The sequence below is a fragment of the Malurus melanocephalus genome, unplaced genomic scaffold (assembly GCF_030028575.1).
Source record: "Malurus melanocephalus ecotype Western Australia unplaced genomic scaffold, MMel_1.1 scaffold_92, whole genome shotgun sequence".
In the NCBI taxonomy this organism is placed as follows: Eukaryota; Metazoa; Chordata; class Aves; order Passeriformes; family Maluridae; genus Malurus; species Malurus melanocephalus.
In genome coordinates this window covers 2314832-2338873 of record NW_026623324.1, presented here as the reverse complement: position 1 = coordinate 2338873, position 24042 = coordinate 2314832, and the positions used below count along the sequence as shown (strand labels likewise).

Below are 24042 nucleotides of genomic sequence, written 5' to 3'. Positions count from 1 at the left end.
AATATAATATAATATAATATAATATAATATAATATAATATAATATAATATAATATAATATAATATAATATAATATAATATAATATAATATAATATGAATTAATAGATTATTTCCTTAATATTTACCCAAATTTTGTATCTTCCTTAAGTATTTCAGCATGCAATATAAGCTGGAAAGAAGGCAACCAAGGAATTATGCAATGCTCCTAATTACTGTTCCGTAAAAAAGCTGTTCTGCCACTATTTTTATAAAGTTTGTCTCTTTGATAGCCTATATAATCTTCCTTACACGTTAAGGATGCAAGTAAAAGTCACAGCAAACAATCTGTTTAGACAAGGAGGCTTCCAAGGACCATATCCATACAGCAGTTTGCTATCAAACTGCCTCCTGAATTCTGCTGTATTATTCAAGACTGATGTGAATGTATTGCTGGTGACTTGTTACTACGCAAGGACTGGTTAACATCTGACAAGTGGAGCAAGCCATGAATCATGGACAGCTGAAATTGTCCATAAGAGCACCTGTCTCTATAGATACTGGGGAGAATAAATTACAAAAAAAGAACAAAAAAAAAAAAACCCAACCAAAAAATCCCCAAACAAACAAAAAAAAACCCAAAGTGCCCCTAACCAAACAAAAATACCTCAAACAAAACCCCCACAAACAAAATCCCCAGCCCACTGAGCTGAGTACAGCTAGCAACTAAAGAACAAAACATTGTCAGCCCCGAGTTTAAAATCAGGATCAAGTCTTCAGTACTTGCTCTTATCAGTTTTTAAAAGCAACAAATCAGCTTTCCTGGAGAATAGAATAACTGAAATATTACTTATACTACAGATATAATAGCTGTTGTACCAATTTCACTAAAAAAAAAGATATTTCTACAAATTTAAAAGTTTTATTTTTCGGTACTCTTAAATCCACAAATCAAGAATAGAAAAATTTCTTGGCCTCACTTCCCAAGACAAAAATTCTATAAAACCAATTTTTACATTTAAAAACAACAGAGTACAAAGAAACTTGCCTGGTAGTTGAAGCAAATACTGGTATGGCTCTAGGATTCTTTTAGATGTTTCATCCATCCCATCCATTTCTTTACTTCCTAAGACGTAGTTCACTGTCAAAGAAAGTGTTATAAGCACTATTTAGATTAAAAAATAGGGAAGTAAACAATAGATAAATGTAAGTAAAAAGTCAGCTAACTTACAGATTAGGTGCAAATACTCCAATATTGCACAAGACACCTGCAGTACATAAAAGATTTCCAGATGTCATTTACCAAGGGAACACATATAATACACACTAAATACAGTTTTATTTAATTATTCATGAAGTTTAAGCCAGCTCCTAGACTTTGTTTACTTTCTTGTACGTATTAGATGGCTTAGGTAATAAAGTATTTAAAACTTTACCATTCACAACAATGAGGCTCCATTGCAAGACTTTAAAAACACTCATACAAAACCCCACATACAAATCCTCATATGACAAATCTGATCAGATCTCCCTAAGCACGTTCCCCATATATTAGACATTCCAGTCAAACATGTCTCAGTTTGAGACAATGTTTTCAGAGAAAAATGTGACAGAGTAAATGTTTCCTCTGAAGTGAAAAAAAAAAATAGGTAATTTTTTCCCACCAATAGGAAATACATGTTTGGGCAAAAGTGAAGAGAAAAATAAAGTAGTTTATTAACAAAACACAGTGCACACAGGACACAGATAAAAAGTAACTGTTAGATATTTAAAAGTCCTCCCCCCCCACAGCTTCTCAGCCACATGCTGCGGAGAAAAAAGATGGCGTGGCTCCTGTCCCTGGGAAAAAAGAAATAAAAGAAAAAAAATCCATGTGCCCGCTCTGGCAACAGTGGAAAACCTGATGATAGTCCTCTCCTTCCTGTGGATGAAACAGAGGGCTTGGTGAGCTTTTCTGTCGCCGGCTTGGCTTCTTCTCCGGGATGAGACGGAGCGGCGCCGCTTGTCACCGCTGGCCGCCAAATTGCTCCAGAGGAAAAAATCACAGGAGTCGCAGAAGAGGGTAGCAGAGAGAGCTGTTTGCCCAAGCTAACAAACATAAGCTAGCTAAACGGCAACAACTCCCCTGCACGCAACAAGCAGGGCTCCTGCAGCACCGAGCTGAGGTCCAAAAGCAAATGGGTGCACAGCAGCCCTGGCTTTAAACTGCCCGCTACTTTCCCAGCTGCCCCTGCCCCTTCTTCCGGGTCGCGTTTAAAGGTACAGGCACCTTTTGGGCATACAAGCTGACGGAATATAAGAATACAGGATTGGCACAAAATCAACCCAAGACACAAAAGTAGAAGTGTCTAAGAGCAGAAAACACACTTCAGAACAAGGCAACCCAAAGAAGAAAAACACTAGCTTCAGTCTTTTCATATGACACCTCAATCTTTTATTGTAAATCAAAATAGAAATATACCATTTTCCTTCCACTGTTCAAGCATACAGACAGCTCCACACAGTTTCCCATACACTATAAACGTAACAGACTCTTACGATAAATCTTTTAGGATCCAGGACCCACAGAGCTTGAAAATTTTCTATTAGCTTAAATTCACATACTTTTGATCATCTCTATCTGCATTTTTTTCAGACTGTTTTCTGTAATAGATTTCCTGTCCTTTCACCTCTAGCTTTCCTTGCTGCACTGCAGATGTAGTAGCTCAAAGCAATTCTTCTCAAGTAATTTTAAGACAGGAACTGCAGCAGTAGCATAAAGTCTCATGTTACTTCATTAGCATTTCTCAGATACTTTGCTAGTGTCCTGCAAAGGATTTACTTTTTTCCCTCTGGAGCAAGTGAATAGTTAGGTAAATTAATGGCCTGGTTTTGGCTAGAATAGAGCTAATTTTCTTCCCAGTAGCTGTACTGTGCTGTGTTTTGGACTTGGTGTGAGAATACTGTTGATAACACACTAATGTTTCGGCTTTTGCTAAGTGGTGCTCACTGTAAGTGAAGGACTTTTCAGTTTCTCATGCTCTGCCAGGGAACAGGTACCCAAGAAGCTGGGAGAGTATAGCTCAATCAATTCCTGTCCATACCTATTCCCACCCTCCACACCATAAGCATTTATAGCAGTTTGTACACACTCATAAACTGATCTGTGTTAATAACTATTTTCCATGCTTAGATTTAGATCAACTCTTTTATTTGTTTCACTGCGTATGTTCATCAAATGTATTGGCATTTCAGAGGCAAAAAAGGTTACTTAAACAAATATAGTTGACAACAAAATGGTAATAAGACTACACCTTTTGGGAGAGCTTTGTATAGTTTCTGGCAGTGATGCTGTGATAAGCAGTACAGCCTTTCCATCCTATCCATGGTATGCCAGCACAACTAGCAGTCAGGCCACACACTAATCTAAATATCCAGATTTTACACCCTTGACTCCTTATTTTGCTGCCAGCTTGTTGCTGTAAGCGAAGTGCTTTCAAGCAGCACTGCCACTGAAAGTTAGCTGTCAAACTGTACCTTACATATAAAGAGTAAGTCTCAAAGGACTTCAGTGTGGAAGCAAAATCAAAAAGATTATCAGAATCTACCCCCAGATGTTTTAAGCAGAAAGAATCCAATAGAGATAGATGTAAGGATATACTATCAACCGAACAACTCCCCTGTGACTATTATTTGTCAAAAAGCCACACAGATGGTGACAGAATTGAAAGTGCATAGCTATCCAGCTAGGCTGAGAAGAGATGTTAGGATTGGAAGTGCTCTCCTTGTAAAAGTTCTTGCTTAAAAGTAAATGTTAAAGTTTTCCCTCTTCTCTCAGGGCATTAGGTCTCTTGCTCAACTGTAGCAGTAAGACAATATTCAGAATACTGAACTAACCTGAAATTCATTAGTATTGTACAGCATCAACTTAAATATTTGCCCTTTCTGCACAAAATAGAAGTTTACCTGAAATACTGCATATCAACAGAAAATTAGTCAGGTACTTCTGCCACAAGTACAGGGATTTTTCACTTTTCTTTTCCTTGTAATGAAAGGGAATCAAAAAAGTTCTAATGAACAAAGAATGTATGGTAACTAATCTTAAATCACTGTAATTAAAATTTTCTACACTACTATTCTATCATTAAATTAAATTTTAGGTAAATCTCCACCAAGAAAAAAGAGACCATCTGATTATTCATCAGACAGCTACACATCTAACACACCCACTGGAACAAGACTAGTGAGCAGAACCTCCCCCAAACTTACACAAAGAAAAGAACACTTGATAAAGAAACATGTAAATGTCATTCATTACAAAAGCCTCTAAGCAAAAATACCATTATACCAGATGTGTACTATTACTGCTCTTTGCACAAAATTATCACATATGGCACACTTGGGAAATACCTGATATTAAGGGTTTCCTGCCAAAGTGACTGACCGATTTGCTATGGAAGTTACACTGTTACACTGAGAAACATTTCTCAGTGGTGTAGAGAGACAAGATCTCAAGACACTATTTCCTAATAAAAAGAGCCAGCAGTTGATAAATGAAAGGGAATGAAAAGCCTTTTGTTAGTGGAAGTGTAAGAATCGATTAACATATATGCTTATTCATAGGATTAAAGCCATTAAAGCCATTTTACCTTTTAAACCAGAACATAAAATTACTGCATTTCAATTCACATGCATGACAAAGTTAATTTTCCAGCTATTTTTCAGTATCTTCACATAAGCATAAAGAGTGAGGCAAAAGCACACACTCACAACAGAGAGCCCACACAGCTACCTTGTGGACTGCATCAAACCTTATTTCTAAGACCTCTTTGAAACACACATGACACTAAGATAGTGATAAGATAGTGACGTGTGCTTTCACAATGTGGAACTACTCTAAAGCTATACTTGAAGCTACAATCTGTGTCTAGGACCTTTCTAAAGAGGATGAAAGCAATATTAATTCCAGGCTAAATGTCAAGAAACAGATTCCCTTTGGAACTCTGCGAAACAACTTCTCACCCCATCCTACTCCATCCCCCTCTGCAGAACCTTCTTCCCTTCCTCCCAAATACGGGAATACAATACTCTGAAATAGGCCAGGCTAAATGTACAAATGGTATTTTAAAGAGTATCACCATCTCAGGGGCTCCAGTCATAGTGCAATTACACAGAAGATAAAAGACAACTACCAAAGAAGCAATGAGCCGTAGTACAAAATGAACCATTCAGAAAGTTCTCAAATCAGCTTCATCACAGAACTCAGAGCACCGAGACAATGGCATCGTTGTAACCCGCGGGGGGCAAGAAGCCCCAGCCACGGGAAGCACATAGGAGTGAGAAGATCAGTTTGAAAAGGAATACACAGAAAGCATAGTAAATACGTATTGTTTCAGAGACTACCATAAGACTTAATCCAAAAGTAATTTGGACACCAGTCCAGGTTCCCATTCTAATTAAGAGACTCGTGTTTATAACCCCTCCTAGACTGATATCGAACGACACCTCGCATCCAAGCTAAGGGCGGGCAGCTTCCCACAGGTGGAAGGACAGGCACACAACCACACTCTTTCCCCGAAGATGCGGCTATGTAAACAATAGCTTTCCATAGCCGCCAGTCCAACATTTATGCCAGAACGGCGTGAGCATACTGCTCCTGGGATCGTCGTTCCATTTTAATGGGATTTCCAGGTAAAATTGAGCACGAACGCTGCAGAAGCCAGAGAACAATACCTGAGCTGCCAAAGGCCTCGCACGCAGCCAGGGAGGGTCTGTGAGCTGCCGGCTGACCCGAAGACAGAAGATGAGTCGGCAAAACCCGCGACCGCAGCTCAAGCGCGGCGTTGCGCGGTTAAAACTCACATTTCACAAGAGAGCACAAAGTTGCTGCCGCCCTGTCCGCAGCCGCCAAACTCCCGCCACAGCCAGACCGAGGGAAATACGGTTCACTTTTTTCGGAGTTCAACATGACAGGTACAGCCCCTTCAGCTGCCTCTAGAACTAGACGAGCGGCCCCGGCTCTTCAGCGCCATTTTAGGATATCCAGAGCCGAGGACACATCGCTCCCCCCGCCCGCCATCCATCCATCCCCATTTTCTGATCGGCGCTGCCGGGCTCAGCCGCCAGGGAGGGCCAGGAAGCGCCGCCCGCCGCCAGCCCAGCGCAGCCCCGGCCTCGGAGCGCTCCCTCAGTCTCTCCACCCGCCCCGGCTACCGCCGGCACCGCCCAGCACTACCGGCGSCCCCCTTTCCCCCGGCCCCTTGCCGGGCAGCCTACAAGCCCCTCCTGGGCGGGGCGGGGCGGCCSCAAGGACTCGTTCCCCCCGCAGCCGGACTCGGACCGGCCCCTCCGAGCCGGGCGCTCCCACTCTCCTTCCCCCCCCGGACCCCAGCACGGCCCACCAGCCACAGGCGGCTAAAGGGGCAGGCAGCTTCGCCTCACCTCGCCGCCGTCTCGTCCTCCGCTGGCAGCCGGAGCCGCGCCCCCGAGCAGCCTCCGGACCGGGAGTGGCGGCGTTGACGGCGGCAGAGCCTAGAGCGGCAGCGCCGCCCCTCTCCTTCCTTCCGCCCTGCCGGGCGCCACCTTCCCCTCCTGAGGGGAAAATGCGCCACCGAGCGCCCCGCCGCGCAGGCGCAGATCCCGCCCCACGACTACTTATTATTCGCCGGAGGCCCCGCCCTCTCACGTGGTGATTTCTGGGAGTTGTAGTCAACAGTGCAGACCAGCGCCGTCTGCCGGAAATGCTGCGAGCAGCCAGCAAGAACAGCATCCCCCATGAGCACTCTCGGCGCCGAGTCTCAGTTTCCATAGAAGTGGAGAAGAATGATGTCAGTATTTCCGACGCGAAGACCAATGGGACCGCGGGGTGGGTGGGCCCTGCGGGCCACGGCCCAATGAGGGAGGTGGGGAAGGGGGCGTGGTCCTGCCCGTTCGTCCGTCAGTCAGTCATCGGTGCGGAGGGGGAGGGGGACCGAGCCGAGCAGTCACCGCCGCCGCCGCCGGGGCCGCGCAGGACGGATCGGCCTCTCCGCGCGCCGTGCGGGGCCGCCGCCAGCGCCGCCGCTGCAGGAGCGTCGAGCGAGGTCGGGGGTTCCAGGAGCTGAGAGGAGCCTTCGCCCAGTTCCCTTCCGTGCCCCCCGCCTCGGGCCGGGGGAGTAGCGGGCGGGCGGGCGGGCGGTCGCCGCGGAACAAAGGTGAGGGCGCCGAGCTGGAGAAGGAGCCCCCGTGCCCCGCCGGCGGCGGGCGGTGAGGCGGCGAGGGGCCCCGTGGGTACGCGGGGCCGGGCGTGCGGCGGCGAGGGAGGCGGGGGGGCGCTTGTTTTTCTCCTGGTAGCGAGACTGCGGCGGGACTCGCCGATCCTCCTTCTTCCCCCCCACCCCAAACACCCAGTGGCGGGCCAGGGGGTGGGACCGGCGGCTTCTCTTCCAGCCCCTCTGCCGGGAGGGACGGAGCCCCCTCCTCCACACTCAGACACACGCTCCGTGTCCCCGCCGAGCAGGTCGGGCCCCTTTCTCCCCGCCCCCCTCCCTTCCTCCTCCCCGTCCCCGCTCCCTTCTTTTCTTCTTCTTCTTCCTTTTCTTCCCCCCCTCCCCGCCGCCTCCTGCCCCCCCTGCCTCCCTCCCCCCGCCCGGACCCGCTGCGCCGAGCCGGGGAGTTGCGGCTGTTGCTGCCGAAACTCCTGCGGCGGAGTCAGCGCTTTCCTTTATTTAGGGGGGGATACGGAGGGAGGAGGAGCCGCCGCGATCCGGAGCTGCAGCCCCTACAAAAGCTTGTGTATATGTGTGTCGGGGWTGGGGGGACTGCTCCCGCTCCCCCGCTCCCCCGCCGCGCACACGGGCACTCTTCCTCGTACAATGGAGGGAGAGCCTTCCTCTCTCTCTCTCTCCGTCTCCCTTCTCTCCTCCCCGCGCTAAAGCGAGGAGGGGGTTGTTCTCTGTGCTGGGACCCCCGCGGGTGCCCTCCCGCCGCTCGGTGCCCGGGGAAGGGGCGCAGCGCCCCTGGGAGGCGGCCGGGGCGCCTCCCCCCTCCCGCGGCAGCCGGGGGTGGGTTGTTGTTGTGGCAAGTTTCTCCTCCTCTGACAGAAATGGCGTCAATGGCAGCGAGTGTAGGGGAAGCCGCGGCGTGTGGGAGCCGTGGGGGGAAACAGCGACCGAGCAAAGAGGGAACGGGGGTAGCCGCGGGAAAAGAGGGGATCTGGGGAAGGAAAGGGGGAGTTTCGGGAGGAGCCCAGCGCCCCCACCCGATCCTTGGCTCCCCTCCCCCCGCCCGGTGCGAACGGCTGGTGCGGTGCCTTAGCGCTTTGTTTTAAATTCCAGGTCCAGCCTTGGCCGCTCAGCCACGATCGAGGCTTTTACCGCAGCCTGAGCTCATCATGAAGGTAAAAGGCTCTCTCGTGTACTTGGGAGGGGAAAGGAGGGAGGGTTGCATGGAGAAATGCTGTCCTATCTGTCAGTCCATCTGTCCCGACCCCGGTGCGAGGCTCGGTGCTGGTGCAGATCCAGGCTGCGGGCTGCTTCACTCCCGCTGCCGTGTTTCGGTGCCTTGGCTCGTTCGCTGATCGTGGGGCGGGCTTTTCTCCACCGCGTTATGCTGGGGGAAGCTGTAAGTTCCTCGAGAAGGGGTTGTTCTCCTTCAGAAACATTGTTTGTAGGAGAATAAGGACATGGCTGCCTGGGCTGAGCTTGCTTCATGGAGGAGCAGGGCACAGTCACCTCGCTCGAGAAAGTAACGTTGCAGGGGAAATGCTGGCTCTACAACATTGTTTACTTGACTAGAGAGTAGATTTACTTACTTTCTATTCGTTAATAGGAGTTTCGTTGAATGAATAATCTTGATGTGATCTGGGAGGGTGCACGTAAGAGATTCTCTGCAGTGAAATGATTGCTGTAAGGTGCGGAAAGATTTTCAAACAGGTTCTAGTTTTCCTCTCGGTGCTGTGTAGTATTCATGTACCTCACTGTCATGTATTTTTCTTCTCTTAGACCTTTCTAGACTATTTATATTTAGTATATTATGCAAGCTTTATAGAAAAAAAAGATTGTGTCAGTGGAAGAGAATGATTCCTTCTGTGTGTGGCAAAGAACTGTGTGCCTAAAAGTAGTTTTTAACAATTGGGTTTTTGGTTTTTTTTTTTACCATTTTGCTGATATGTCTAGCTCAAGCCGTTTATGTTACCATGACCCCCATGTGATTCACCTCCTGGTCCTGCTGGGAGGCAGCAAATCTCATTTCTAAATACTGTAAATATTATAAAAACCAGTTGTTATAAGCCTGTGGTACATCAATTCTTTAGTATTTATTAATAAAAAAGAACAGTCTGTATGTGGGTTCCTCCACTATCAGAGTTGTGCCTACTGTCTATGAATGAGTATTATGTAAAAGGTGTACCCAGTACTATATTCACTGCTGGAAATGGTRAATGGAATAGACTCTTCTAATTTCTAGATTGACCCAAGTTGCTGAGCAGTGAAGTCTTTCTGTATAGTTGTTAAAGGTTTAGCCGGTTTTTCTCTACTTTGGTGACTTTATGACAGTATGTTTTAAAAACAATTTTAATTTTTTWAAATTTAATTTTAATAATTTTTAAATCATTTTAATCGTTTTAATTGCCCTCACTGTGATTTTTCTTTAAAAAAGGGCTGAGATCTAAAATACTGCACATGTCTGTCTTATTAAAAGTAAACTATTAATGAATTTACAACAACAGACTGTTGAAGTTGTCTGAGAGGGAGCTTTCCAAATGTGGCTCATTCCCTGGTGGGGATACAGGAAATGGAAGCAAGATAAATAGGAGGCAGTATAGCGAGCTTTTTTTCCCCAGAAGGAAAAAACACTTATTTAAAATGACAGTTAAATTTACATACATTTCTAATATTTTTTTCTGTGTAAACAAATCTTACAGTTGCCATAGAGATTAGGTTCTGATACGGTGGTTTTAGAGCTGTATTAATATGCAGATAGACAGCTGGGAGCATGAGGAGGTCAGATCACAAGTAGAACGCAAAGTGTTCTGTGAAATAGTGATATAGATCCACTTCAGGCTGAATTGAATGTATAACAGATGATTAAATTTAAACTAGCAAACACAAAAACCTGTTTAAAAGAAAAACCTAAGAGCCATATTTTTTTTTAAATAACCCTCACAGTTTACTTATTCTTTGATAAGGTTTGTGCTACTAGTGTGTGTTTATTTTAAAAGTCAGGATAAATTTGGTCAGAGTGTTCAAGTGTTAAGTCTGTAATTTTTGCAGTTTGTGTAGTGTTAAACTTMCATATGCTTGAGGTAACTCCCAGTACTTTATTTACTGTGCCCTGTAGTGTTAAGGGAGGTTAATCTGTAAGTCATTACTTTGAAGCTTTAGTTATTACAGGGAAACTTTTAACAGAATTGTRGTTCCAAAGAAATTTCTAAGATTCAACACCGTAGCCAAGATTGTWGCAACAATATAGCGCGTCAGTCCTTCTGGCTGGCTTAAATTTGTAATTTACTCGTCAAACTTCCAAGGATACAAGCTAGTCCAATAAGAAGCAGTAAGGGAGAATGCTTRAGAGAATTAGTAGCTTTTTGTTTGTATCACTGCAAGGTAACACTGACAACGCTAGATCAAGATACTGTTAAAATATTGCTCTATTTCTGTGCGTTTATTTTGTAAGTTATCCAAAGAGTGTGCCTCAAGGATGCTTCAGCATATAGAGGATTTAATGCTTTAAGACCTAGTCTTGCTTTGAGTTTGCTGACTGCAGACTTGCTTCTGACTGCATGATTGAGGCCTGTGTTTTGATTTATGCCTTGGTCATTCTTTCACGTGCAGAGGGTTGTGAATTCTGGTGCACAGTCTTAGAACTGGATTCCTTGTCAGTATCTTTGTTTCCTTAGGTGAACTTGAACTCAATTTAACTCCTCTCCCCCATCTGCGTAGTATGGATAAAATGTTGATCTTTCTTTGTAAAACACAGTGAGGTGTATTTAGAGCAGCACCAACAATTGCATTGATAAAAAACTGTAAGTCACTCATGTTCTTGGGTTTCACAGTCCTTTGACATGAGAGGGATGATGCCTGCTAAGAGATTACCAAAGGTATTGGTATAATTGTTCTCCTTGTAATAACCCAACTTAATCCAAGGAAATAAAGTCCCTCGTATATACTAGTAACTTTAGACTTTTAAGTGGTCCTCCCAGGGACTGCAAAGACCACTTTAAAACAGACTTGAAATATGCCTTACAAGAAGTGGTTAAGTCTTGACAAAATTATGCTTGTCATTGTGATGATCTACTAAATCAGGCTTTTTCCTGTTTTGATTGACCTCTGATAGTTAATACAGTTGTATAGACAATGGCTATGATTGCTTGCATGTTGTGAAGTTTTTTATTTAACTTAGCACCTTTTGTATAAGATTTTTTTCATTAAGTGTGCTTCAGAAGAATGTAAAATGATTGATGATTTTAAAACAAGTTCCATTCCATCAAATTATTACTTACTAAGTAGGTAGCAATGTATACAAAAGCATTCTTATAGCTTGGGTTTTTTTCCCCTCTGAAGTTAGGAAATAAACTCCATGAAAGCAGAGTRTCTGCTTTTAAAGAGGGAAGTAAACACAAGCTTGGTTTCACTGATGATTTGTACCATGAAATGCTACAAATGCTCGTGAGATTTTCAATATGTATCATGGCATTTGCTTGATATATAAATATGTGAATGAAGGTAATATATCCACTGTAGTTAAAAAGTTCATTGCCGACTGTAGATCAAAAAAGTAGATGTCCCAGAAGCTAAAGCAATGTCCTATGAATTAAGGTATCTGAAATGATTGTTTAAATGTTTTGATACTATTTGCATGTTAATGTTTTTCAGTCTGTAAAGTACAAAGTATTTAATGGTTGTTATTTCTATTTGGTAGAGTACATGTTCCTGAGTGGTTGCTCAAAGTTGCCACACTAGCGAATTAAGAAAGCCATGCATACACTTTTTGTTTTGTTTCGGTTTTAATTCATCTTGAATTTATGTTTTTGTTTCAGTAGTCTGTCCTAGTGACCTCTCTAGCTACCCACAKAGATCAGTGGTGCACACTGATGCTGTAGCTGCTTTCCCTTAAAGTGTGCCAGACCATTTCTCATATTCTCTGCCAATATGGCAGAGGACAAAAGCAAAACATCTAGTAAACTTTTCAGCCACTGTTTTCCAACTTTGAGCACAAGTCAGTTGAAAGTCCCATTGGTTCTATGCAGGCTGGAAACCAGTCATGGAATGTAGTGACCTTTCACTTTCTGGTTAACTATTTGAATTACAACAGAAATGGAGATTTCTAAAGGAAGAGTAACATTAGAATAGTTTTTGTGGTGAGGCAGGAGTACAGGTAAGTCTTAAGAGGTGGTTTTCCCCTATAACTTATTTTTATATTGTGAAAAATTACTTTCTCAAATTCCTTCCTGATGTTGCAGTTTGAACAAATGATCAGAGGCAGTTATTGACTTCCTCATGCTTGCATAATTATGTAGAAAGGAAAGCAAACACCACTTGCACCAAGTAATTACAAGTCATGTTGGAATAATCTGTGTTATTTTGAAATTGTTTATTTGCACTTTTTAAATGCTAATCTTTGTATATTTTACAGTGGCTAAACAGCATGGAAATCTTGAACTCAAGTCTGCATGGGCTAGTATGTGGCCATTRAATAGTTGTATTGATTGATAAGGACTCAAAGTTAATTAGCCCAAGTGGTGGAAAAAAGGCTGTCTTAGACTGAGAAGACTGAAATTGTAATAAACTGTGAGCATTAGTGCAGTTAAGTTGCCTGTATTATCTTTAAAGTCGGTGAAGGATTTTTGGATCAATACTCTCATGGCAGCATAACTATTGTATCAACACACTGTATAAGAGAAACGTTAGTAGGCAGAGTAATGAATGTGCATATCTTCACTGGAACACTTTGAGATGGTTATTCAGTTCACTTTGTAATCCAAAACAAGTATTGTATATATGTAGAGCAGGAGCATGCTGTGATATACATTACATGTCCGTTTTCAAAAAAGTTCTGCATGGTAGTTGAAAAGCCCTTTGAAACAAAATGCAATGGTTTTGAGATATTAAGCTTTACAATCAATATCAAATACTTAATCTGAATGCTTTGCTGATTGTGTAAACTGAAAAAATAAGTGCTTACTTTTGAGAAAGGTGGAAATGATACTGTTGTCATAAATTGGTTTCAAAGATTTGTTTAAATCCTACAGATACACAGATTTTCCTTAGAAAYGTATGCTTTTGTAATAGGCTAAAGAATAAAAGGGAATTTGAGGTGTCCTCATTTGAAAAAGCTAACAAATTTTGTAGAAAAACCTAGAGCTTAACTTTACTTGGCACCCTGATGTGATACACAGCCATCCAAATGCTTGATTATTTATCAGTTCATACTTACTTGATAGTAGTTAACCCACTTTCTGTTCACTACCAGTTGTGAAATGCAACAGTTAAATTCTCTGCATTTCTACTTAAAGAGCCCTTCAGCGGTTTTTACTGAAATGTACCAAGCTGAAAAATAYGGATCTTGAGCTGTTTCTGCCTTAAATGTGATTGAGATCACAGTTGAGAAATGTTGGAAAGTCAGGTATTGTGGCTGCTTGCTTTTTAATTGATGTGCTTCAATAAAAAATACTACTTTCTGCTGTTTCTGTTTAGCACTTACTGTTACCCAGTTACTRTGCTTGCTATCACTCACTGAATATTTGCTTGGATATGTACATGGAATGGATTTTTAAAGACTTCTAGAAGACTTCAAAAGGCCTCCAGGGAACTAAGGAAAATTGTTTAGCTCTATGCATAAACTAAATATTAGTGATTTAATATCTGTTAGAATAATTATTCTAAAAGGTTTTGATGGAAAGTCATAAATCTGGGTAGTTGGGTTTTTTGTTCTTTTTTCTGTTAACATGGGGTGACCAGATGAGGGTATATTTCAGGGAATTCAAGTAAGGAAAAGACAGCAAGCCACTTTGATATTCAATACTTGACAAGACATCTATTTTCCTTCTGAAGATTAGTTTGAACCAGGGGAGAAATTCAATAAAGAAAGCACTATTGTCTTTTTTTTTTTTTTTTTTTTTTTTTTTTTTTTTTTTTTTTTTTTTTTTTTTTTTTTTTTTTTTTTTTTTTTTTTTTTTTTTTTTTTTTGCTTGGCAGACTATAAAGCAGTCACGACCTGTTTAGCAAGAAGTGTTTGTAAGCAAGCTCTGAAAAGCCAGTTGTGAGAATGTCAGAGCTGGGTGGTGGAGGGTGTTGCTGAGTTACCTGTAGAAAACTAGGACTGAGATGACCCAGTCGCTTGRTGTGCGACCACCGTGTGACAGTGACTTCTTGAGTGTATATTAATTAATTGAATGTGATGTACTATGTTGAGAGTTCTTGAAACTGTCTTCACTATGAAGAAGATTTTTATTAAGAGCTAAGTAGAAACATTGTGCTGAACTATGAGAAGGTGTTTTCCTTTCTGTAAGCAAAAGCAGTAGACTACAGTTAACCTGGAGTTGCTTGCTCCCTTTGCTGTTGTCTTTGAGCCTGTAGATGCTTCTAGAGTGAAGATGGTAGTCAGTACACTAAAGAAGAGACTTCTTAGCATCCAGAATTCCCAAAGTAAGTAATTTTTGATTGTGACTTATGCAGATCACCTTAAGGAGTAATTGTTTAGAGACAGCATTTATCCATTGTCTTTTAAGCTAAGTATGAATGCAGACATCTATAGAGCTTTGTTGCAGAGCAAATCACCCAAGTTGGACTAATGTGAATAATGCCGTTCTTGGACAGAGCAGTTTGCTGTTCTTACTGTTTAATCTGTTGGTTTGTCCCCCAACAGCCTGTAGTAAAGGATTTTGTTTCATAAGCAGTTTGAAAAATGAAGCTTGTATGGTCATGGAAGAATGCAGTCTTGTATCCTTCTTCCAGMCCTGGCTGTTTATTCTTGTTGTCTTCTATGCTAGCAGCCCCTTTGTGTGGTGCCAGAGTACACAGAACTGAGTTGAACTTAAGAACAATCAGATACATATACTCTTCAATTGCTAATAATTCCTATCCTAGGTGATCCCTGGCAGAGGAAGAAAGGACACAAAAGCAGAAGTGCATCGAGACTGATTAGGATTGGTTTAAACTGCATGTGAACACACATTCTATCCCATCCCTCTGTCAAATTAGCAGTTTACAATAATTAGGCTAAACATTTTGTTAACTTTCTGCAGGTGAAATTGCCAGAGGGTTTTTTGTGTTTGCTTCCTATCTAGAACACCAGASTTCTCTATAGGTTCGAAGTCCTCTAGAAGAGGTTGAGTGAAAAGATTTAATTGAATTGATTCTGTAACTTGAAGGGGAGGAATAAAATTTAATTTTTAATATGATAAACATTGATTTCAAAAGATGGAGAGATCTTAAAGAAGAGATGGAATTACATGAAAAACCCCAATTTTTAAGGGGGYGAATGTCAACTTTGCCTCCCCTCCTCCTTCAAGTTCTTGTTCAGTATTTGGAAAGAATACCATTAATAACAATYATGTCTCTTTCTTCTTAAATTAGAGAAACAGTTGATATTATGATTTTCTGCAGTGCAATATTTATAAATGTTAGATTTTTATCCTGTAAAGGTGACAATGTTTATATACCAAATACTTACATTAATAATGCATTCTTACAAAAGATATTTTTACCAWTGAGTAGAAGATGTAAATAATTGTGCTATGTTTATTTCAAATTAAAACAATAGGAAATCCAAATTTGGGGAGAAATTACATCACTCTTTGATGAAGAAATTGAGGGGAATAGAAGTCAAACTTTTTATTTGGGGTTTTTTTTGYATGTGTGAGAAGGCCCATGTATTTGTGGGTAGTGAACAAGTGGAGAATGGTGATAGCTGGGTGTTAAGGCCAGTTGGGATGGTAGAGTGAGGTGTGTGACATTTTCTGCTTATTACCACAGTTAACACAGATATTTGGATGATATGTTATCTTCCTTTCCAAGAACCAGGGTTCTCGCTGAACTTTTATCTGTGATCCTTTCCCTTTTCCCTCTTAAGYGTCCTTCTTATTTAGTAGTCTTCATCGTTTAGACAATCCTTCTAAATGGGATTTGGGAAATGGGATTTGACTTAAGCAAAATTCAGATACACGTGTGGCTGATGCAAGGTTTCAGCTAATAATAAATAATGTAGTAGGGAGTAATTTGTTTTTTCACATTCTCTTCTGATCTTAAAAAAAATGTTTCAGTTTGTGGCAGGGTAACCTGATCCACTGTGATAATTTTTTCCTTCCTATTTTCAGCTATCCTCTCAAGAGCAGATTGCAAGCGCTAAATCTCTTTTGTACATTTAAAAAAGTCCACTTCATGTTTTCTTAAAAACAAATGTGGAATACATTCTTTTGCAATTACAAAGAATATGTTAAATTAATTTAGAATGGAGGAAGTGACTTTCCAATATACTGTTTGAGTATTTAAGTGAAAGAGTGTTCACTTAATATATTTGTTAATACTGTGACTCTTAGGTTGGTGTAATTTCTTTTCCAGAGAGAAATAATAAGGGATTGAGACTTTTTTTTAAATGACTACATGTTATACCAGCATTTCAGAATTCAGGAAGTTGTAATGGAATATGTGTTTTCACTTTTTAACTTATTTTGCTCCTCTGCTTATTGAAAGATAGATGTTGCTGTAATAGTAATGAATTTAAATACTTCAAATTACATCACTAAACCTAGAAATAAAATATATATAATCCTTAATCTTTCTGCTTCCATAAATAAAATGCATTTTTGAAAACATAGCAATAATGTTAYAAATTTCCACATCAGTTTCTTTAGAAGGTTGTCCAGCTAGATGAGCATCAAGGGAGATAGTGAAACACTTAAGCATAAGTAAGACTGCAGTACTGTTTGAAAATTAGAGTATGCTATGTACCAGTACCTTGCTGCCTGGAACAGAGACAAAAATGGAGACAATAATTAAACTTTGAGTCACTTCCRTTTTGTAAATGCAGATTCATTCTCAGGTGCTCTTCCAGAACTTTACGATGACAATCCATATACATTTACACATAGAACATGATTTGGGTAGCTGTGTAGTGACTTCTTTGTCACTACAATTCTTTGCAGAATTTCATGCCCATTTTCCTGCAATGTTGGACAATTTAAAAGATATTAAATTTTGAATTCATTAATTTACTCACGGATTGCTAGTCTAATTTTTACATTCCTAAAAATCAAGTAGTACAAAAGATTGTGTCAGCTGATGACATGCAGTATTGGATGCATGTCCAATGCTGAAACTTGCAGTCACTCTTCAAATATATTCTGATACTCTTGCTCRGTTTTAGAAATAGGCTTTTTTAGAATAAAAGGCTCCTGCCAAGTGTGTTTCTTTAACATGAAATTCCAGAAAGTATTAGTATGTATATTAGATGTCTGTCTGCACTAATTCAGTTTTTCTATGCTAGTAGTACTTTGGCTGTTGAGCTGATATTCTGATTCCATTTTACTTTGCTTGGTGAGCCAACTGTTGGTTTGATAAGGTAAACAACATATTTCACTTTATTAAAAAAAATCAATTTAATGCATTGTACATAATATGAAGTACATATTTGTACACTTGCCAGTGTAGGGTGATTTAGGTTTTTAGATGYAAGTAAAATGAATGAGCTGCTTTTTTACATTCTATAGAATAAGAAAAACTCTCTTATGGAGTAACAACAACAGTAGCAAGAACAAGAACAATAATAATAATAAATGTGAGAGATAGGTTTATGTCTAATGACAGACTTTTTCATCGGTAGTGTGTTTGGCGTTGGTAGCATCTAGATAGCAACTCAAGTGGTAGTAGGTCAACTTTAAATTAACGGAATGTTTCTGTGTTTYTGTTTCAAGTAGCACTGAGTTCAGTAAAATTATACTTACTCTTTTTTGCATGAAAATAGATAATAATCTACCTTTTTGTCACTGGAATAACTTGCTACGCAACAGCACTTATTTGAGCATTACAAATGGTGTAATGAAATCCTAATTATAGTTTGACAATAAATTTATTGACAGTAAATATTAAACATAGCATTTATTATATGGATTAAAAATGATCCATTATGCTTAAGTTGGCTTCATCAAGTTTCTCTGGTTATGTGTATTGCATTTACTTAGGGGAACAAATCAGCTTTTAAGATCCCTAAAGAAATATATATATATATATATATATATATATATATATATTAAACAAAAACCCAAAAGGAAATGATACAGTTCAGGTACTTGATTCCAGACAATTCCAGATACAGTTCCAGAACTTTGCTATCTTACTGTTGTAGCTGGATATCCGTACTATGTTTGCTCAGAATTGAACTTGGGGAAAAACCCCAAAMMTCTGTAATACTTGATTGTGATCTGYAGATAGGACTTTTGTTTACAAGAAAACTCAGTCTTAAAGGAACTCTGCAGCATCTTTTCTTTTTTTCTGGCAGTTTCCTATAAAACAGCTTTTGTGTCCACTGAAACAACATTCCAGCCAAGCAGTATGTGGGCACAYATCAATTGCTTAGTAAGGCCAGTGTGAATGCTTTAACTGTGTAGTCCTCTTCTAGCAGGGTGATGCACAATATTTTGTGATAATAAATACTACATTGGGTTGATTAGTCATACGGTAGTACTGGAAGATTAGGTTTATCCTTTAAGCCATGTATTTCAGAATTTCTCTTCAATTATCTTCTTAGGCTTAGGGAAAAAAGCATTGACATAAACATATAATTAATTAGAATTTCATTGGTATATGAAGTTGATACTGTAATCTGGTGATTTGGTGGAGACACTGATACTTCATTGATAGGCATTGTGAGAATCCTGCATTGTGTATTGGAATGAAAAACCTCTTGAAGTGCCTCTAGTTCAACTTCTGAGAACAGAACAAGGTTTCATTTGGAAAGTAACAGTAGAATTGTTGACATACAAAAGACTATCAAGTAAAACTTGAGATAGACTTTTCCTCTTTCACTTTAGTAATCCTAAATGTTACTTTTTGAAAAGAGGCTAAAAAAATTGAGGTTTTAGTATAAGAGGCTTAAAGACTTTTAAGAAAAAAACTGGGCTTTACATAATAGCTTCAGCACACTTGAAAGCAGTGAACAGACTCTTATACCACCTATGCAACTTCAAAATTTTTATGCTCTGTTCTTTAATAYGTTCAAGAGTTTTGTGGAATCTGAGCAAGGATCTTTCTTTAAATAGTCACTCCCTGGAAATGGCTGTCATTAGTCACGGGCTAAGCCAGCTCAAGATGTTTTGGAAACAGGTGCAGCGATGAGTAGCCAAAGAAACTCAAGTATTCTGGGTAGATAAATTGGATAAAAGGTATGAAACAAGTAGTTTAGGTTCTTTAATTCCTTAAATTCTGAAAGGTAACCTAGCTGAGTACTAGGTTATAATGTTTCCATATTGTTCTTATTCCCTATGTTACTACAGTGGCACTTACACTTTCTATGTAGCACACATCTAAAATAAGCCTTTGTAATTGACAAATCTCCTTTACACTTTGCTTCAGCTGGATATTTCTGTTTTCTTAATGTCTGTCTTATTTTTAATGCTTGCTTACTTGGTTATTTTCTGATAGAAGAGTAGAACTTACTTGAACAAGAAAAGCTTGCATCACTGATATGAATAGTTGCCACATTGACTACATTTTGCTTTCTTCCCCCCAAGCTCCTTTCATAAACTTAAATACTGAATTCTTACATAGAGAATAACTCTGCAAAATAAATGCTGTTGTGGAGAGGAACAAGAAAGAGAAATTATCAATTTTCCTTTRATATCCTTGCTGCTGATCATGAAAGAGTATTTGGCCAGTAGTATTCTCCAAAAATGAATTGAGATGGTGCGTGCTTATGTTTGTTAGATTTCTGTAAGTTAGGAATTGTGTTACTACAAGTTAGGACACTTTTAAAACTAGCTCAGAGAAGAATATTTGTAAAGGGATGCAGTAGTTATGATGAAAAAAGGAAAAAATAAAAACTGTGGACTTGAAATTTCAGTCCTCACTTTTTTTTTTTTTAACCCACATGCAATTGTACTGAGTTACATATGCCTTTCTCCAGACGAGGCATTTGTTTCTATTGAYCTGGGGAAAGTGGGATCTACAAATAAGTTGTTGTTTTTTTCAATTTGGAGAGTTAGGGRAGGACTTACAATTTACTTACTAGTTGGAGGAACTATCCATTTGAAAGAAAAGTGTAATCCAGAAAATAATGTTTATATTTGTCTGGAAGAAGATTGTGTTAGTGAAAATCAAGTTTATTCAATAATAAAAGTCTATTCAATATAGAAGTAGTCTGCTTGTGAGCATGAGTTRTAATTTACTGCAGTTTTCCTGGGTAAATTATTCACTGTACTAATTTCTGTGCTGCCCTAGCTAACCAGTGTCCAGCTTAGTTACGACATCTGCATTCTGCAACATTTTGAGTATCTTACCTGACAGCAGTGGCCCAATAGGTKATGGTAAGAAACATGAGATTTAACAGAAAGTAATGTTTTTTTTGTTTTTCTCTTTCAGACACAGATAATTGGTTATGTCAYTGTAATTGGTTATAGAGCTAAAATCTTAACCAGTCTACTGTCTGTTCTTCTTGACTGGAAGCTATCTGTACTCCTAAYCAACCATTTTATTGTAGTGCCAGAACAAACTTTATTTGAATTGGTTTATGTGCTGCTTGAATGCTTCTGTATAGTGTGACTGTGTGTAGTAATGCTAATACTTCACTTTTCCTTAACCTTATTAGTGTCTTGTCTCCAAAAGCTGCCTTCTTGTTGTCTTTAACATAGTGCTGTGAGTTCTGTAGCCTGTTTCTAAGGGGATTTGAAGATACAATTAAGTAAGCTTGTTGTTAATAGGCCCGTTCATTATTCAGGGACCTACAGCTCTTTTAAAATATTAGGGAGAAATCAGAACATTTAAAAACTTTGGCTAATACAACTCTTCTTATGAAATTGTATTAATTTCCATATATATAGTCACCTTTTTCTTTACACGTGCAATAGTTGTGGTTGCTTTAAATTTTTATGCGAGTTCTTTGTCTTTTCCTTTTTTTTTAACTGGGAGAAGAAGCTGAAGAATTTTTGGACTACTTTGAAAGCTGTAATATCTTTCTGTGAAGATAGATCTCCAGATCTCCATTACATATATATATATATATGGAGATAGATATTTGTATTGTCGCATAATTTACTGGCAGTTCAAAGATTGTAAGACTGTGTTCCAGATGTTAGAAAAATACAGCCTCTGCATGGACTAAGGCTGAAGTACTATTGCAGAGACCAGTATAGATATACCTGTAAAGGATAACATTTGTAATTTTACTTTAAAAAATTTATGCTGTGAAGGTAATAGTGATCAAATTTGTATTTACTCATGTACACACACACATATATATTTTAATCTCTAGAAATTAGCTACAGCTCTTTCAAAGGTTCATTTGTTGGCTAGCTTGCCTTTGAATGTAATTACAGTTGTAATTTGTTAGATGTTTTAAATACGTAATTATGGCATAGGGAATTCCAGGAAAGCCAAATATGAGGGCTTACTATTTTTAAGCTAAAATATTGCACTCCTGTTGTATTAGCTGTTTTATCCAATTGAGATGTATTTTGTTAGCTCTTGTGTAATGTTTTCCCTTGGAGACTAAAGAACAGTGTAGCAGGTTACTGGTGAGGAGTAAATGGCTAGTTTAGACCAGGAGTGAAGATCTGTCAAAACRTTCCARAGAAGGATTCACTTATATTTAAAACCTAAGGAAAAGTGTAGGGATTAGTGTGTATCTAGTTAAATTCAAGGATCATCAAAACCCAAAACAAGTGAAAAGTATTTTGAGTTTGGCTAGTTTGCGAAGTGAGAGTCTTCAAAGTTATTGCTGGCACTGACCTAGAAAGGAGGACAGACTGTTGGACTGTGAATGCTAAATCTCCTGAAGCCAGTGGAGAATTTTGAGGATGAATTTTCAGTGTGAGTCACTGGAAAACAGAGGAGAGCCTGGTTTTAATGTTCTAAAGTGCATCTTCATGTTTTGTTACTTGCATTTATATCTTAGTGAATCTGAGCCTTGCACATCATCTGAGATGAAAACAGCCTGTTTAAAAAAGCCAGGAGAAAAACAAAAGGCAAGTTGGTAGAGAGAACGGGAGTTCTTTTCTGTAGGTAATGCTATTAATTTAATATAGTCTGAAATGGAGACTTACGTGATTGTATCTCCACCAAGTCTGAATTTATCAGAAGAAACTAGATGTCAGAGGTGTAATTGAATGAAATTATCTTTGCAGTGGTACTGAACCTTCCTTCAGTTGATGTTTTTAATTGCACTGTCAGGCTCTGTGAAGGGTGGAAACTCTGCATATTCATATTCCTGTAACTGTACTGCATCTGTAAGGGCATGCGCTGTGTCAAACAGTGCTAATGGGATCCYTGGGTTAAAGCCATGCAAGACTATGAGACTACTGAAAGAATGTTTTCTCGTATTTTGATCTTTTTGCCAATATGGTATAACCTGTTTCAGGTTTTCTGGRTTCAGGTGTGCTTTAGTGTCTGTCATTGCTGTTAAATTCAGTGGAGTTACCCTCTGCAAGGCAGTGACTTCTGAGCAATCTTGCTTGTCCAGCTGTATGGTTCTGTTTARTTTTCTTTTTCTGTTCTGCTCCTTGAAGGACTTTTAGACTGCCTTAGCACTGGATCATCATCTTGGTACAAGTTATCTGTAGTCCAGTGACATTAAATATTGCATTTTTCAGGAATGTTAAACCAAGCAGTGATTTTTGACTGTGGACTGATCCCCTTTATAAATTGAATTAAGCAAGGTGTCTATTTTGTGGGAGATTCTGACATTTTGGAAATTAATCTTGAAATTATTTCTAGTTTGCAGCTGGACTTATTTTACAAAAACAGATTAATTAAAAAAGTGGTTTGTTCTGTGATCCAGTAGTAATGGTGCTTTGCCAAAATCAAAACTTAGTCTATTCCTAGAAAATGCTCAGTTAAATCATTAATACCTGCTTTTGTTTGCAAATAATGTGTGCTGGATATAAAACTAATATTAACTGTTTTTTTGAGTGCTATCCAACTAGATTAGACTTTGAATACAAACTTGTGTTTGACCTTGCATAGACTTCAGTGCTGAAGTGCTTTCAGCCAGTTTAAAGCCACTTCAGGGTTTTGGTGGAGGTATTTGACTGAAAGCTGTTTGTTTGACACCCAGATCATTTGAAGAAGAGGCAGTTAACTTGACTATCAAATTATTAAAGAAAAAAAAAAAAGAAGTTGGGTAACTGTCACCTTTCTCATCCAGMTAGGGGCCTCATACGTTCAATTTTTCAAAACTGGGAAAACAAAATTAAAGTGTAATGAAAAGGTAAATATAGAAAATGCTATCAAGCACCCACAGGAAATAGTGGTGAAAAGAAGAGGATTATTTTCTAAGTTTTGAAATTTCTGTGATTTTTTTTGCAAGATCCTTACAAGCTCTAAATTATTGTGGTGTACTACTTCATGTGGTGTACTACTTTAGTTTGAGGCAGGCTGCCAATTTGCCCATTGATTTAGCTTCTTCTATTTTGTTAACTGATATGTGAGCTTACAGTGAAATGRTACAAAATGCTAAAGTAACAGTGAAGTAATTTAGCAAAAGTTAACAGAAACAGGTGAGCTGAAGCACTTCAGCCCTTAATGAGAGGTGTATCATAACAAATACAAAAGAAAGGACAGACAGGTAGAGGTGTCATTCATGTGGATTTGAGTTTGTAGGGCCAGAGCTTTCCCCTTTTACACTTGAGTTGTTAATTTAACTCACAAAATCAATGTGAWAGAACACGCCATTTGTTTTAACTGCTGCTGGTGAGCATCTARCAGTAGGCACCTCCCCCCACCTTTCCCAGTTTCAGAAATTAAGAAACTRCCGTTGGCAGTAGGTAGTGTCTGTCACCAACTTTGATTGTTTAAACCCGTTTTGTTGGATTTATTTTGGCGAATATATTTTTTTTGTTGTTTTCTGCAGCTAGATAGATTTTAGAATATGTAAGCATTGCGGGCTTTCTTAGAGGAGTGA

General features: G+C 39.6%; 2 protein-coding genes across 10 annotated transcripts in view; one reads left to right on the top strand and one right to left on the bottom strand.

The window, feature by feature from the left end:
* The window catches only part of GGPS1 (geranylgeranyl diphosphate synthase 1), a 20077-nt gene extending 13509 nt beyond the window's left edge, over positions 1–6568 (bottom strand). Inside the window, exons 1-3 of one of the 5 annotated variants that reach the window (XM_057368461.1) lie at positions 6397–6568; positions 5818–5955; positions 1025–1117 (exon numbers count right to left, since the gene is read on the bottom strand). In XM_057368461.1, the coding sequence (XP_057224444.1) occupies positions 1025–1117; positions 5818–5923 (199 nt within the window). In that variant the 5' untranslated portion in view covers positions 5924–5955; positions 6397–6568. Of the gene's footprint in view, positions 1–125; positions 147–1024; positions 1118–1207; positions 1245–5817; positions 5956–6396 lie in introns of those variants that run through there. The other 4 variants (XM_057368463.1, XM_057368462.1, XM_057368465.1 and 1 more) reach the window with 4 other exon arrangements.
* A 327-nt stretch (positions 6569–6895) lies between these two features.
* ARID4B (AT-rich interaction domain 4B) overlaps positions 6896–24042 on the top strand; it is an 88912-nt gene continuing 71765 nt past the window's right edge. For 4 of the 5 annotated variants that reach the window (XM_057368459.1, XM_057368460.1, XM_057368455.1 and 1 more), the window contains exons 1-2: positions 6896–7148; positions 8271–8332. In XM_057368459.1, coding sequence (XP_057224442.1) covers positions 8327–8332 — 6 coding nt within the window. In that variant the 5' untranslated portion in view covers positions 6896–7148; positions 8271–8326. Of the gene's footprint in view, positions 7149–7666; positions 8060–8270; positions 8333–24042 lie in introns of those variants that run through there. The other variant, XM_057368458.1, reaches the window with a different exon arrangement.